Raw genomic sequence first — 15,842 nt, forward strand, 5'->3', positions numbered from 1 at the left:
ATTAATTAGAAATTCTAGCTAGTCCATATACAAGACACATGATCCAGGTATTTATTTACAAGCTGTCAGCCTGGATTGGGCAGATTTTGGAGCTGTTCTAACTTACACCCCAGTCATATGTCCCTTGTTACTTGCGGTTTCTCCTGGCCACGTGCTCACCGTCCATCTCCTCTTATGGCAGCTTCCTCTTCTCTCCATGTCCTTTCTTCTCTTCCTCCCTCTCTACTTGAGACCCCACCCCACCCCCCAGCCAGGTAACTGAGAACCAGCATACCTCTATCGACTGTCCAATCACGAGCTTTAGCCTTTTATTGTCATGGGTTGGCATGATGCTGCTTGTATTCTAATGCTAATTCGCCCCCCCCCCCAAACTGGTTGAGGGGGATGAGAGTGACTCTTGCCCCCAATTAACTGTGATTGGTAAATAAAGCTGCTAACAGCCAACAGCTGGGCAGAAGGGAAAGCTGCCACGGTTGGTTTTTCGATACAGGGTTTCTCTGTGTAGCCCTGGCTGTCCTGGAACTCACTCTGTAGACCAGGCTGGCCTCGAACTCAGAGATCCGCCTGCCTCTGCTTCCCAAGTGCTGGGATTAAAGGTGTGTGCCACCACCGCCCAGCTTGCTGCCACGGTTGAAACGTGGCCCTGTGGGCTAGCCTGATTGGAGTTGAGGGCAGCCCAGATGGGATATAGTAAATAGTAATGACTTGGGGTTATCGGTAGGAAAGTAGGTCCTAACAGGAGGGCAGGCAGCTGCCCAGCTATTGTGCTGATTAGGGATTATTGTAAATATAAGGCTGTGAATGTGTCTTTCATCCGGGAACTCAATACCCAAAGGCAGGGTAGAAACCCTGGCCCAGGATTTTTAATACAACACCGTATTGATGCATTAACTTGGGGAGCAAGGTGAAATGGCATCACTTGGTGTACATGAGGATCTCCAAGTGGGGACAACCAGATCTTGGGGGCCAGTATTTAGCATTTGAATACGTAGCAGCACCAGACCAACCCCTACAGCTTCTTCTTCAGCTAGCATGTCCGGTTGCTAGGGTACTGCTTATGTCCATGGTATGGACATCAGGTTTATTTGCATGTAGTGCTCACAGGGTGTCCAGTAGAGGCTGCGATATGCAGTGACACCTTTGTGAGGGTGGACTTTTGAGAGACAGCACTTGATCCCTTGGTAGAGAACAAGGCTATTGTACAGGTGAGTTACTTACCTGAAGCATCTTCATGCAGGAAAACCTAACAAGAACAGGGCTCTGACAGGTCTGGGTCCCCCTCTCTTGAACAGCCATTGTCCTAAGACCTGAAGCTAGCAGAGCATAGAAACTACGTGGCCTACGCCTTGAGGCTAAGGCAGTCTGTACAAATTAAAAACAAGTCTTTCACTGGACATGGTGGCATGCCTTTAATCCCAGCATTTGGGAGACAGAGGCCAGCCTGGTCTACAGAGTGAGTTCCAGGGCTATAGACACAGAGAAACCAACCAACCAAACCAAACCAAACCAACCAAACAAACAAACCAAAAAACCCAAAACCAAGACCAACTAACAGACCAAGTCTTTCCTCTTTATTTTCACAGTTTCTGTTTTTATTAGGATCATGTCCCACCGTGAGGAAATGAAATCTAGGAAGATGGGAATTCTATCAGGGACCAGATTTCTCTTATCCTTCTGTCCAGGGTTCCTCATGGCCTCTCAGTCACAACAGGGCTTCTTCAATCTCTAATACCAAGCTCACAGCCCATACAGAAAGAGTCTGAGGACCAGTTGAGTCTCTATCTCCTTAAAGGAGATAGAGAATTTTTAACTAGAAAAACTCTACAACCTTCCCCCAAAGTGGCCAGAACAGTATCACAGGGTTCACTAACTGCAAACAGAAACAGAGCAATATGGTTTTAGCTGAGTGTTTACTTCTCCCAATATCATCAGATTTATTTAAATAAGAGACATAGAAGTAGGGCTGCCGAGATGGCTCAGCTGTTAAGATCATTGACTGCTCTTCCAGAGGTCCTGAGTTCAATTCCCAGTAACCACTCGGCGGCTCACAACCATCTGGGATCCCATGCCCTCTTCTGGTGTATCTGAAGACAGCTACAGTGTATTCCTTTAAATAAAATAAATATTTAAAAAAAAATAAGTCTTCCCTTGCTGCTCTTTCTATGTTTTGGTTTAAAACGTGGTCTCACTTTACTGGCTGGACTCAAACTCAAGTTCTAGGCTAGCTTGAATTTGTGGCAATCCTGCTGTCTCTCAAATGCTGGGAGCCCTATGCATCATCACACAGGGCTCTCAGTGACAACTTTCGCTTCTCTGGCACTTTAGCTTTCGGCTAAGCTCTCAAACCCTTTATGCCCGTCACACGTTTTTTGGTTTTTGTTTTGTTTTTGTTTTGTGAATAGTGGTCCTGAAATAGGATCATCTTGCAAAACCGAGCTTTGGGCTTCATTCTTCTGACTAGCCAGCAGGACTCCAACGGAAGCTGGCCCCAATCAGCCCTCTTGTCACAGTGGCTCTGCATAAGCTCTTAGGCACTCAGGTCCTCTGCCGGGACCTAGGGCAGGTTCTGGGGTTTGGGTTTCTTTACACTCCGAGTCCCTGTGCGGAGAAAATGGCTTTGGCCGTCCACCTCCTGCTCAGAAGCGCTCTGATCCGAAAGCTCTAGATCTGGGGCACAGAGGAGCGTCGTTCTGTCTCCGAGCACCGCCGCTGTTCTCTGTCGCCCTCTACCGGCGGCTAGGTGCGCTGCAGCTGCGCGCCGGGAGAGACGCGCTGGAGCTCAGAGCGCAGGCGCAGACGCTCGCCCGGGTCCTCCGGCGGGCTTGCCGTTCGGCGCCTGCGCACGGGCGGAGGCGCGCTGAGGACTCGCTGGAGCCGGCAGGTGGAGGGAGGGGTGGTCCCGGGAGTCACTGCCAGGAGTCGGCGCGCCCCAGGTCCGGGGGCGCCCGCGTTCCCTGGGCCTCGGAGGCCTGGACGCGTTCGGAAGGTGGCTTTTTGCGGGGACGTGACCTGAGCTTCCCTCCTCGGCTGGGAGTGGAGGAGAATGGGGATCGCTGAGGCCTTTAATTAATTGGGCGCCTGTTGTTTGTCCGAGGTGCAGCCTGTTGAGTTTGCAAACGGTGGGGAGGAAGCGGCGGGGTGGGGTGGGGGAGCACGAGGGGAGATGGGGTCTCCCGGGCAGAGAGCCTAATCCTGCGAGGGCCGTCCCATTCCGGGGTGAGGGGTTGGGGTGGGAGGAGACAGGACGCAGGACACTGCTGCAAAATGAGGGCCGCGGCAGGAACTGCCGGTGTTGCGCACACAGGCACACACTTAGAGCAACAGCTTCTCACTCAGTGTTTTTCACTTCTTGTGGAAGTGATTCTTTTTTTTTTCCTAGAGCGGCCCCACATGGACACTTAACACGCGCTCACCACCTCCACTCCCATTTCCCCCCCACCCCATGTAGGAGATGACACATGGGGTCTCAGCACTCCTCCTCTGCCCTCACGTTTTGTCAACGAAAGAAGGATGACAACCCGGAGGACTTGCTGGCTGGTAGAGATCAGGAGGAAGCCATCGCTCAGTTTCCCTATGTGGAGTTCACTGGGAGAAATAGCATCACCTGTCACACCTGCCAGGGAGCAGGCTACATCCCAGCAGGTGAGACGTTGCCACCCCAAAAGCCTTTGGTATCAGCTCCCATATCAGCCAGCCATAGTCAGAGTCGCTCCGAATTGCAGCCTGCTCAGCTGACCTGATAAGCAGGCACGCTGCAGGGGTTTGTGTTTTGTTTTGTTTTTATCTTACACTTGGAACTCTTTCCCTTCTTCCGGTAGCTCTGATAAAATACTCTGACAAAAACAATTTAGGAGATAGGTTTATTCTGATTCACAGCTCCAGGTCACAATCCATCACCGAGGACAAGTCACGAGAGCAGGAATTTAAGATTGCCTGTATCACATCATATTCATAGGAAACAGCCAGCAAGGAGAATGCATGTAACCCAGTTTCCCCTTCCCTTTTCATTCAGAGACACAGCCTATGAAATGGGTGCCACCCACATTTAGGGAGGGTCTTCCCACTTAAGTAAACCCAGTTAAGAAAATCACTCACAACCTAATCTCATCTGTACCCACTGAGACGTCTTCCCAGGCCATTCTAGGTTCACCAGTACTCAGCCCCTCTCTGGTTTGGAATATTTATTTCTCTGCTGTGGGATTTATTGACAAGGATGTTTCTCTGTTGCTTTTGCTCATAAGGACGGCCACAGCATTGTGGGAGAGCTATTCTAGAAGCTTCTTTACCAAAATGTCACCAGTGAACAGTAGCCTCTGGTATCCAGTCAGCAGAACACCAGGGGGTGGGGAGTGGCAGTGGGCTCAGGAGTAGGGCCCAGATTAGCTGTAGCAACAATTGTGACCAAGTTGACCCTCAAAGTTGGGGAAGTCACAAAGTTTAGAGCTATTAAGAACCTTGGAAATCACACCCTGCAAAGCTCCAAATGAGAAGAGACTGGCTTTGAGACGTTCTGTGACTTTGTCAAAGATGGCCAAGGCAGGAGCTCCCCCAGTCTCAGTGCCACCACCCCACAGCGCTGGTAGAAGGTTTTGTAGTTTGTGGCATTCTCCGTAGGTTTATCTGTTTCTTTTTTTCCCTCCGGGTTTTCTTTTCCTACTTCTACATTTACCCGTTTCTTCTTCATTCGACTAAAAATGTACGTTTCAGTGTCTAATCCCAGATGAACCTCTGTTGTGGCAGTTGGCAGCGACCCATACGTGGGATTTACAGAGTGAGTCTTTGCTGCTTTTCTAGAGCAAGTCAATGAGCTGGTGGCTTTGATCCCCCACAGTGACCAGAGGTTGCGTCCTCAGAGAACGTGAGTTGGCCAGCTCTCATCTGCTAATACCTGCTTCTGCTCCTGACTCCTCTCTATGAAAGAATACCAGTTAATTATTTGAGAAAGGTGTCTGTTCTTGTATCTGCCCCACTTCCTTATTTTCTTTATCTGCTTATTTATGGTTACCATTTTATTTGTTTGTTTGTTTGTTTACTGGTGATACTGAGACTTGAATCCAGGCTCTTTTGCTTACTAGAGACAAACACTTTTCCACTGAACTATAGCCTAGCCTTCCCCATTGCCTCTAGACTTTTTAAGTGAAATGTCCCTGTCTGTGTTATAGTCTGGGCAAAGAAACCTGAAGCTAGAAACATCTTAAGGGTCAAATGAAGGGAAGGGATTGGAGAAGCAGGCCGTCCTGGGAGATGAGCACGTGTGTAGGAGATAAAAACAGCGGTTTCTCTTTGGAGGGCAAAATGGAGTTAGAAGGGTTGAAGGGCCTTCTCTTGCCCTGTGGCTCTGTGCCCAGCCTGTGGTTCCTGATTCTGTATGCTTCCTTCCCCTGTTTAAGTTTTGCATTAATTATGACTGTTTAGGCTCCGGTATCTGAAGGCCCACCGTGGCCCTGTACTGTCGTTTGCAGGAAACAGTATGTCTTCCTGTCGGTCCTGCTGTGTCTCCTGGCATCTGGCTTGGTGTTCTTCTTTCTGTTTCCGCACTCGGTCCTCGTGGATGATAATGGCATCAAAGTGGCGAAAGTCACGTTTAATAAGCAGGACTCCCTTGTGGTCCTCGATGTCAGGGTGAGATGTAGGGCCTCGCTTCCTGCCTTGTGTACTTGCCAGCCTTGCACCGGGACACTTAACTCTCCTCCTTTACCCTTTCCAGGCCACCCTGAAGATCAGGAACTCCAACTTTTATCCTGTGGCTGTGACCAACCTGTTCAGCCAGGTTCAGTACATGAAGGCCGTGGTAGGCTCATACACGACCATGAACGTCTCGCTCATTCCCCCTCGGAGTGAGCACCTGGTAGGTCGTCGTTGACAGGCCTCTGCCCACATGCTAAGAGGAGAGTAGGTACTGTGGGGATGCTGTGGTTCTTCCCATTCCTCCCTTCTGCCCAGGGAAGACCTGGCGGACTCTGTAATGGTGGACAGTTGGGAAGGGACAGGAACGGCTAGCATTTTTGCACTTGGACAGTGAAAGAATTGGTAAGAGGAAGAGAGTCATCAAATCAAAAGGAGGTAGGATTATAGCCTGAGACCTCTAGGGGAGGGGCCTGAGGTAGTTACTCCAGGCTCCTAGGCTGCTTAAGGAAGATGCTTAGTATGTGATGGAAGAATGGTCCAGCATTGTGGGTTGATGCCATTAATGCTGTTATGACAAGCTTGCCTATCACAGGCTGACACGAGTCTTGTTTTATTTTCAGGTGAATTTTACGGTGAAGGCTGAAGTAGGAGGACCGTCTTCCTATGTGTAGTAAGGACGAAGTTCTCTGTCTTGTGCTATCTGTCCAGAGAGATTCAGAGTCCTCCTGGATTGATCGTGTCCCTGACTCTGCCAGAAGCCCCAGACTTGGCCTGTGGACTCCCTAGCTTTGGCTTTCTGCAGGGGTTTGGGGAGGAGACGTCATTGTGACGTGACTGAAGTCCTGGGCTTTCTAAAGAGAGCATTAACCTCTAGAAACATTCCCAAGCCCCAGCGTGTAAATAGACGACGGCTTTAAAAAGCAGGGGGTGTAGTGTGGAGGGTTGTGGATGACACTTTGCAGGGCTCAGAACCAGCGGTCCTTGGCAGTATTTGGGTTTGAAGGGTAGGCATGGGAAAGAGAAGAGAAACTACCCCACGTAGTTTGACAGTGTAACTCCACACTGCCCTCTAAATCTCCTGCGAGATGTCACTGTTCTTGTGCTGCTCTGTTTTCAATCAAGTGACTGTGTCCTCTTTCTGTGTTTGCGACCCACAGCTTCTACTGCACACTCCCTGCCATCCTGGTACACAACATTGTGATCCTCATGAGGTAGGTCTATGGTCCTCTCTTGAGGCCTTTCGCTTTGAGCCTGGGCCACTTGAGAGCTTCCCACAGTCGCTGGAGGCGAGTGGCTAGCAGGAGACCTCTCACCTGCCTTGTGGCTCAGCCTCCGCAGACCGAGTCCAGAACCCTGCACAGGCTGCCAGGTCCCCAGTGAAGACTTACACATTGTGTCTGGAGAGATGGTTAAGAGCACTAGTTGCTTCTCTAGAGGACCCAGGTTTGATTCCTAGCGTTCATGTGGCAGCTCACAATTGTCTGTAACTCCAGTATCAGGGGATCAATGTGTTCTTCTGACCTCTGTGGGTACCACACATACACATTGTGTACAGACACACATGCAGGGAAAACACCTAAACACATAAAAACTATTTTCTAAAAAAAGTTAAAAGAGACAGCATGCATGAAATGGGTTCTAGTTTAACTAAACGAGTAATCCTGTCAGAATCCTTGAGAGTAAAGAACGGCCCAGCTTTCTCATGGTGTAAGTACTGTGTTTACTCTCTGGTGACAGAGATGCTAGTGTTGGGACTGTGGCTCTTCACTGTAAAGGTGAGAGAGACTCTAGTGCTGACGTTGGAAATCTGAGGATTTGAGTGAGGCTTCTCAGCTTTGTCACCATTGACATGAGTTCTTTGTTGTCAATGATGGTGGGTGCTTAGGAATGGTATCCCTTGTCCCTGCTTGCTGCTGGGAGCACTCATCTCTGCTCGACTGAGTTGTGATGACCCAAAGGTGCCCAGATGTTGCCAGAAGCCCCCCCACCCCCGTGGGGTAATATCTTTCCTGGTTAAGAAACACTGATCCGGAAGGTCACTTCATGACACAGGATTTCTTAAATAACCAGAAAGGTCCTCTGGCCTCCTGGTTATATAACCATGAATATAGTTCATGGTTGTAGACCTGGGCCCCAGGTGGGCGGTATCCCTTCAGCTTGTAAGAAATTAGCTGGGTAGTGTTTCCTGTTTTTTGAGTCTCTTCATGGTTTTCTTTTTGCTAGGACTTCTGTGAAGATTTCGTACATTGGCCACATATCCCAGAGTACCCTAGAGACACAACACTACGTGGATTGTGGGGAGAACTCTACAGCTGTTCAGAGCCTGGTCCCGGTTCCCCAGGGGCCACACCTGTAGAAGGAAGTCTAGCATCTGTTCCTGTGGCTAGCCCAGCATCTGTATGATATAAGTGGAGGAGGAGGAGGCTGCTGCTCTCTCAACCCACAGGAAACATCTTCCTGCACTTAGGGGAAAGGCGCCTTTCTAACAGAACCACGGGCTGCCCAGTGCCTGCTCTGTGCCTGGCAAACAGTTAGCACTCAACCTCAGGTTGAAGAATTGAGTTCAGATTCTTTGGCTGCTCTTGAGTCATTATAAGTTGAGATGAACCGGGGTTCCAGGTTTTCAGAGCAGAGTAACTAGAAGGTAGGATGCTAGTGCCGCTGGACCTGTGTGGAGTGAGTGAGAGAAGCACCAGCAGGACAGGGTGTTTAGGACACGAGCCCCTCAGTGGCTGCTTTTGCCTCTGCTCCCTAATACCCGACCCCCCGGCTTTCTGGAAAGGTTTTGGCATCTCTTTTCCTTCCCCATACAAAGTGATTACAGTTTCCCTCCAAGGGTCTATTGAAGGGCTTGACGGAGCTTTGATCCACTGGCTGGATATAGATCGGGAATTTGATAGAAAAATAAACCCTGCTTTTGATTGATCCGTGCTATCTCTGACTGCCTTATGCTTTTGTAGGCACCTGTGAGAGAAACTTAGAAGAGCTGTTTCCTAAGGGACCCCTCAGGGTGTGCTGAGGGAAGAGAGAGGGCACTCCAACTCTGTCTTCCTTGCCCCAGGGAGCGCCTTCCGAGCAGCCTCACTGTCCTGTGTGCCTGGCAGCAGATCAGAGCACACAGTGCCCCCTGGAGGCTGGAAAGGACAGGCAGAGGTGCCGAGGAAGGAAACTGCGGCAGGGAGCGGGGAGGGGGGAGGCGGGAGGAGCAAGGAGCAACCACCTCTACCAGACTCCTCAGGCACAGTATGAAGACCTGATTGGAGGTATCTTCAGCCCTTCTGCACTCTAACCCGACAGGAAGTGGCAAGGTCCAGCGCTCAGCTGGCAGCAATGCAGCTTAATCCTAGGTCTTCCCCCCTCCCATTCTCTTGGCTTCGTTTCCAGTATTTGCCTAATGACTTCACTCTTTGAATCTTCAAACTAAGATAACTAGTCTGCTGATAACAACCATGATCTAGTTACCAAAAGCTGGGCTTAGCACTATAACTATGTTAATTGGGTTGCTGATGTGTCCACATACCGGTGACAATGACAGATACCGATCAAGCACACCATTTTTTAAAATGACATCCTTAAAAATGGAATACACCCCGCATACAACAAAATGCTGACACTGAATTCTTCAGTTTTCCCATTTCCCTTTCTAGAGAGAGAGAGAGAGAGTGTGTGTGTGTGTCTGTCTGTCTGTCTGTCTGTACATGCACATAGAGGCCATGGGATGTCAGGTGTCTTCCTCAGTTGCTTGCCACCTTATTTTCTGAGACAGGGTTTTTCACTGAATCTGGATGTCACCAGTTGTTTAGAGTCTGTCCAGAAAGCTCCGGGGTCCACCTGTCTCTACCTCCCAGTGCTGGGTTATAGGTGGACACCACCATGCCCAGTCTTCACACGGGTGGCTGGGACCTGAACTCATGGTCTCATGCTTCTGTGACCGGCACTTTGCTAACTGAGCCATCTACTCAGTCCCTGGTTTTTCTCACTTACAAAAAATAGCTTCTGAAACGTTTTCTCTACAGTTTTGAGAAGGCTACTCATTTCAGAACTTAGTATTGGATCACTTTTATGACTGTGTGCCTTCGTAACATCTGCTTGATATTACCGTAAAACCCAGTTGAGACCAAATGAGAGCAATTGAAACCTTCAAACATGCAAAGTTGATTCTGCTCTAATGCTTCAAATTCTCAGATCTACTCACATTCTTAGCATCCTAAACTTCATTTTAGGATACCCTGCATGGTTTAGCATACTCTCTCTCTCTCTCTCTCTCTCTCTCTCTCTCTCTCTCTCTCTCTCTCTCTCTCTCTCTCTCTCTCTCTCTCTCTCCCTAGGTGTGTGTGTGTGTGCGTGCATGCACACATAGATGTTATGCATGTAGAAGCCAAAGGCTGACCTCGGGTATTGCTCCTCAGGCATTGTCTTGTTTTCTGAGATACAGTCTCTCACTAACTTGGCGCTCACGGTGTGGGACAAGGCTGGGTGGCCAGGGGACCCTGGATCTGCCTGACTACTCCAGCACCACAATACCTGGGTTTTGTTTTTAATTTTATGTGCATGAGTATTTTGCCTGTCACCACACATATTCAGTATCCTGGAGGGTCCCCTACAACTGGCATTACAGATGATCATGAGGTGCTATGTGGGTGCTGGGACTTGAACCCATACGGGGTCCTCTGGAACATGGCCTGTTCGGGTTTTTTAATGTGGCTTCTGGGGTTTGAGGTGTTGGCCCTCACAGGCCAAGCACCTTGGTTCCCTGCAGCTTTGCCTGCACTGTCCTTGTTCCACCTCACACTGCTGATGCCAGCACCTGACAGAAGACCCACCACATACAGAAATCTCCATTGATATATCTCCACTGTCCTCAGAGCACTGAGGGCCACTGTATGCACTAATTGCACTGTGTACGGACTGCGCCATGTACACAGGTTGCAATTTCTGACACATTTTGTCCATTCGTGGGTAGGGATTTCTAACTGCCACAAGCCACTTATGCTCACCAGGTCCCATATAGGCCACAGTTATCTCCAGGGGTTATTCTGCCTTTCTATTTACCCTACCCCCATAGGACCTTCAAGATCTCTGTCAGGTATCCTGGGGGTTCCAGTCCAAAGTATACAACAGTTCATTTAAAGAATCTGCCTGCTTGTTAAGAGTTCTGCATAAATCAGCAAGCCATAGACTGTTTCCTCTGAGCAGAATAATCTTTCTTTTTCTTTATAAATAAGATTCTCCACTCCCTTGAAGATACCATGCTCCTCCAGTTATAGGGGCGTGGGGGATCAATCTTTCAGGAACTGTCCATAGCTTTACTGAGCAACCAAGGAACTTGAAAGTCTTAGCTAGAGCTTGGACATCTGGCTCCTCATCCAAAGAACTGCAAGATGGAAACATAACCTGATGAAGCCCCGGTGACCGGTAGGCCTCTGCTCTCATGGAAACATAACCTGATGAAGCCCTGGTGACCGGTAGGCCTCTGCTCTCATGGAAACATAACCTGATGAAGCCCTGGTGACCGGTAGGCCTCTGCTCTCATCTGCTGGCTTGGGAATTTCCCTGATGCATTATTCTGCCTGGAGAGCGGGCATCAGGAATCCAGGATTTATTAATAATCCTGGTTGACTCCACATTCCTCACTGGGCCAAGTTGGGATGCAGAGCAAGAGGCCAAGCAGTGCACGTTCCCTGGACTCCCCTAAAAGGGCAGTCTCCTGCAGCGCCTCACCAGCCACTCATTGAGAAGCAGTTCCAATCTTGTCTAGGTTTTCCTGGGCAGGAACTGGATAGGCTACAAGGAATTACTCAGATACTCTATGGCTTCCCACAGAGCTCTAAGCCAGTGTCAGGATCTGCTGGATGTTTTATTCAGAGCAGTCACCACCGTCTGTCGTCCTGTCCTCCTGTCCAGGGTAGTGGAATGAGCCTGGGAGTTCTGATTCTCCAGTTAGATTGATTGACAGGTTAGGTGTGAACTCAGCAGGTCTTCTGCTCTGCCTGCTGTCTAAGCCTCACAAGTGCCCACCTGGCGGTTGAGCCTCCCTTTGCCAGCACCAGCTCTCCATAGATAGAGGTTGCTTCTGTTTTCTTGTGAAGTAGTTATAATTACGTGGGAGGGTGCATATGGCATTGGGACTCAAACCCCAGAGGGCTTTGAGTGTCTAGGGAAGCTCTCTACCATTGGGCTACCCTCCCAGACCCAATCCTGCGTTTTACTCCCTTTACACCGGTTCATTTCCTTGGTTGAAATGAGCTCGCCCTGGTACCAGCGCATCATTCAATTAATTTTACATCACACTTTGAATTCAAGTAATTTCCCCTCAATTCTTTTTATTTATTTTTCTAAATTTTTTTTTTTTTTTTTTAAGAAAGGAGTGCAGCTTTAAAAGAAGAGAGCAGGCCGGGAAAGGGGTCAGAGAAAAGCGTGACTGTCTTGTTTATGAGATGTACCAGGTATCTTTTGAAATTCATTTCCCAAAATACCGCTGTCATGGAATGTATCTCCTGTTCACTTCGCACATCCCCACCACCCTGTGCCTCTAGTGGAGAAGGGAACGGTGTGCTTATTTCTGCTCATTTCACACCAGCTTTGAGCTCTGAATGGTGAACAGGAGCCAGGCAAGGGGAACTAGGGGGCGGAGCAAAGGAGGCAGGGGCGGAGCAAAGGAGGCAGGGGCGGAGCCTGTACCTTTTCCTCTCCTTGCCCCAGAAGCTTACAGAAAGTTGAAGGTATCTTCCGATTGCTTGTGTCAATGACCCCTGGGGATTTACTCCCCTCTCCTTTTGTTTCCCCTTTCTACCCTACTTTCCACAAGGAGCATCCCCCAACTCCCCAACACTAAGGTCTCAGTGTACCCTGCCTTTTCTCCAGCTGGCTAGAGAAGTGCGCTCCTTGTTTACTCTCAAGAACAAAGTCAACCCTCAGACTTCCCAAACAATGGATCGGACGCTTGAGTGTAGTGTCCCTCAAAGGTGTGTGTGCTGAGGCTTGCTCCCAGCATGATGCTCTAAAGCGGTGGAACCTTGAGAAGTTAGGCTGAGGGGAGGTCCTCAGGTCACGGGACAGACTTTCAGAAGGGTCTGTAGGACACTGGTCTCTCCCTCCTCCTCTGCTTCCTGGCTTGCAGCATGAGCAATGTCTTTGACCTGTGTGCCTGCTATGACCTGCTACCTCCCCTAAGATCCAAATCAATACCTAGTTTTGTTGAGAGAGAGAAAGAGAGAGAGGGAGAGAGAAAGGGAGAGAGAGATGAGAGAGAGAGAGAGAGAGAGAGAGAGAGAGAGAGAGAGAGAGAGAGAGAGAGAAAGAGAGAAAGAGAGAGAGAGACTGATTTTCTAATCCTCTTCTGTATCATTTTGGCCCTCAAAAACGTGAGCCAAAATAAACCTTGCTTTCCTTATTATTCAACCCAGATCAGGTGTTTTGTTTCCATAGCACAAGGCTAACACATATAGCTTGGTTTCTGGTCATCACTGGATTCCACAAAGTGCCTAAGTTTACAAGAAAGGCAGGTCTTCTGTGTGTGAGAGATCACCAAACCAGGCAGTGTGTCTTCAGCATCTGGATTGTAAGGTCCACAGACAATCCTGGGACCATATTTGGGCACGCATACAGGGCCAAGGACTGGTAAAAAATAACCAGAAGAACAAAACACGAGTCACGGTATCATTTCCAATGATTTTTTTGGTTTTTAATATCAATTGATGTTTTAAAAAATACAGAGGTGTTTGACACAGAATAGCACCATTGTGTAGGACACACAGTCCCTGCGCCCAGCACCTGTAGGGATCTTCTGGCTGGGCTGGGAGCAGTCACTCGGGGGGCGTCTGACTCATACCAGATAGTTCCTGTCTCCGCCTTGACCCAGAGGTCTTACAGGAAGACAATAAATAAATAGAACATCGAGATTTTATTTTGCAGTCTGCCCAGTTCAGGTCTCTTAGAAAGGGGCGCACAGTCCGGACTGTTGAGGGGAGGATGTTGGGTATCAGGTCATGTCAGCCATTCAGTGCAGGTCGTAGAGTGACTGCGGTTGGAAAGTATTTGGGTCCTTTGGGTTCGCAATGGATTGTGTTGTTTTCAGGGCTCAGGGTTTTACAAGAAGCAGACAGGCCCTATGTCCACACCAAATTCTTGTTCAGGCCCTCCGATGTCCATGGGTGCAATGTCAATAATGGGAAGGCGGGAAGTCTTCTGTGATCTGTACTCGATGACGGTCTTGCCCCACTTACCAGTGTGTTTCTAGGCAGAAAAGGAGGAGTGTTATTCAGGTGATGCCTTACAGCAAGGACCAGATGCCCAGCACCCCCAAACTAAGCAACCACAGGGTGGGAATGACACTAGGTGGCTCACTAGACTTTCTGTTTGCCCAAGCTCTCTCCAATTGTCTCCTTAATGACAGAGCCCTCTTCTACTTGTCTCCCTCTTTCCCACAAAGGGCTTCCTGCCTGTGATAGCCTTTCCTCTCATATGCTAGTTTCTATGAATACTTCTCTAAGAGTCAGTAAGTGTGCCAGCATCTTTATTTCCTCTGAATGAAGAAGTGGACAAGCCAATACATATTTGCCCCTCCCCCTTTCCTGCCACTCAGCTTGGCTCCCACATGCCCCCTTGACTCAAGCCTCTGATGAGTCCCCGTCACTATAGGAACGTGACGATTGTCACAGGCTGAACTCAGCTCCACTCCAGGCAGCCCCACTCACCGTGCAGCCGTCCTTCAGGGCAGTGTATGTGAACCTGCTGTTGCCCTCCGCCCTCATCTCTACATCATTGGAACCCTGGATAAGCAAGGCTTTCTTGAGGTTGCCAGCTGCTTCGTCCAGGTAGGCGATGCTGTTCTTACAGTGGTAGGTGATGTTCTGGGAGCCCTCAGTGGATAGTAGGCGGAGGAAAGTCATCTGGACGTTAGCAGTGTTGGGAGCCAGGTTGCCATCGCCATAGCTGAACTGTAGGCAGAGGGGTGAGGGTGTGAGACCAGGCCCCTACCATCTTCTGGGGTCAGAGGCTAATGGTGCATTCATCTGTTAGGGGCTCAGAGCATCTGTCAGGTGCTGGGGCAGGTGTGGAGCAAGCTCAGAGGACCTCTTCATCATCTCTAATGGGGAAAATACTTTCTCCTCTTTCCTTCCTCTAAAGCCCAAAGGACCAGCAGCAGAGGATGTGGGAAAGGAACTAAAGCATTGGAAGAGAGGGAAGAGCACACCTGAGGGGCCAGCTGAGCCTAGACCACCGGGCACTCACGTGGAAGCCACCGTTCATGGTCTCTCCAAACCAGATGTGCTTCTTCTCCTTGCTCTTGCTGCTCCACCAGTTCTTCCGAGGCACAGTCGCCGGGTTGGGGTAGACACAAGTCTCTCCAGTCTCCATGTTGCAGAAAACTTTCATGGCGTCCAAGGTGCAGCCCTGGTTGGGATCAATCCAGTAGTCTCCTGCAGGAGAAAGAGATGGCATCCCTTGAGGCTCAGACTCAGACCTGAGGGCCAGGCTGCCTATTAGAGACAGACAGCCTACTGGGAAACTAGTCAGGGGAGGCTTACATGTGACCTAAGGGGGCCAGACAGCAGAGCATGGGGACAAAGAAATCTGCATGGAATGCTAAAGAGGGGGCCAAGGGAGAAGGACGGAGGCGGAGCTCCCCAGCTGGGTGCACCCTGGAGTCACTTCTGTCATGGTCATTCACCAGAATCTTCCAGATCTGACCCTGCTTTGCACTAAGGTACAATGGGGTGTGTCTTCCTGGCTGCTGAAGGCGGCCATACTGGTGGGCTGGCAGGTTCCTCTCTGGGGCAGGGGCCTGTCCTCCGGACTCACCGCTCTTCCACTCTGGGTGGCAGAGTTTCAGGTCTTGGCAGGTGCGAGCAGGGTTCTTTCGGGAGCCATCGGGGCTGCGGATGCTCTCAATCTGGTTGTTCAGTGACTTGAGGGTGGCATCCACCTCGACATCGTGCTGTCTCAAGGTACTGTCTGCCTCATCGGCACGCATGTACTGCAAGGGGTCAGGGCCCTTCTCTCTCTGCCCTAGGCCAGCAAAGGCTGACATGTCGATGCCGGGACCAGGAGGACCTGGAGGGCCAGGGGGACCAGGATTTCCAGGAGGACCCTGAAGCAGGAAATAGAGATGTCAGCCAGGAATCATGGGACAAGGCCCTCATCTGTGTCCATCTGCTGGGACTATGCTGGTGTGTCCTCTTCCTGTTCATTTGGTGGGAACAGGATAACAG

The 15,842-nt window shown here is 49.9% G+C and overlaps 2 protein-coding genes across 9 annotated transcripts in view; one reads left to right on the top strand and one right to left on the bottom strand.

Annotated features, from left to right (window-relative positions):
* Window positions 1-2,824: 2,824 nt before the first annotated feature.
* Tmem106c (transmembrane protein 106C) lies at window positions 2,825-8,553 on the top strand. Of its 6 annotated transcripts, none has more exons than XM_034517305.2 (8): window positions 2,825-2,986; window positions 3,449-3,642; window positions 4,795-4,858; window positions 5,463-5,622; window positions 5,708-5,848; window positions 6,249-6,298; window positions 6,786-6,839; window positions 7,852-8,553. In XM_034517305.2, the coding sequence occupies exons 2-8, from the start codon at window positions 3,459-3,461 to the stop codon at window positions 7,982-7,984; spliced, it is 786 nt and encodes a 261-aa protein (XP_034373196.1). In that variant the 5' UTR covers window positions 2,825-2,986; window positions 3,449-3,458; the 3' UTR covers window positions 7,985-8,553. The 6 variants fall into 6 exon arrangements, with proteins under 6 accessions (XP_034373196.1, XP_034373194.1, XP_034373195.1 ...); XM_034517303.2 differs by having other exon boundaries at window positions 2,827-3,119; window positions 3,380-3,642; XM_034517304.2 differs by having other exon boundaries at window positions 2,827-3,119.
* Window positions 8,554-13,287: 4,734 nt separating this feature from the next.
* Window positions 13,288-15,842, bottom strand: part of Col2a1 (collagen type II alpha 1 chain) — a 29,338-nt gene continuing 26,783 nt past the window's right edge. For all 3 annotated transcript variants that reach the window (XM_034516543.2, XM_034516544.2, XM_076911990.1), the window contains 4 exons: window positions 15,433-15,721; window positions 14,863-15,050; window positions 14,325-14,567; window positions 13,288-13,863 (listed from right to left, as the gene is read on the bottom strand). In XM_034516543.2, coding sequence (XP_034372434.1) covers window positions 13,717-13,863; window positions 14,325-14,567; window positions 14,863-15,050; window positions 15,433-15,721 — 867 coding nt within the window. In that variant the 3' untranslated portion in view covers window positions 13,288-13,716. The remainder of the gene's footprint in view (window positions 13,864-14,324; window positions 14,568-14,862; window positions 15,051-15,432; window positions 15,722-15,842) is intronic.

Source organism: Arvicanthis niloticus, chromosome 13 (genome assembly GCF_011762505.2).
Source record: "Arvicanthis niloticus isolate mArvNil1 chromosome 13, mArvNil1.pat.X, whole genome shotgun sequence".
Taxonomy (NCBI): Eukaryota; Metazoa; Chordata; class Mammalia; order Rodentia; family Muridae; genus Arvicanthis; species Arvicanthis niloticus.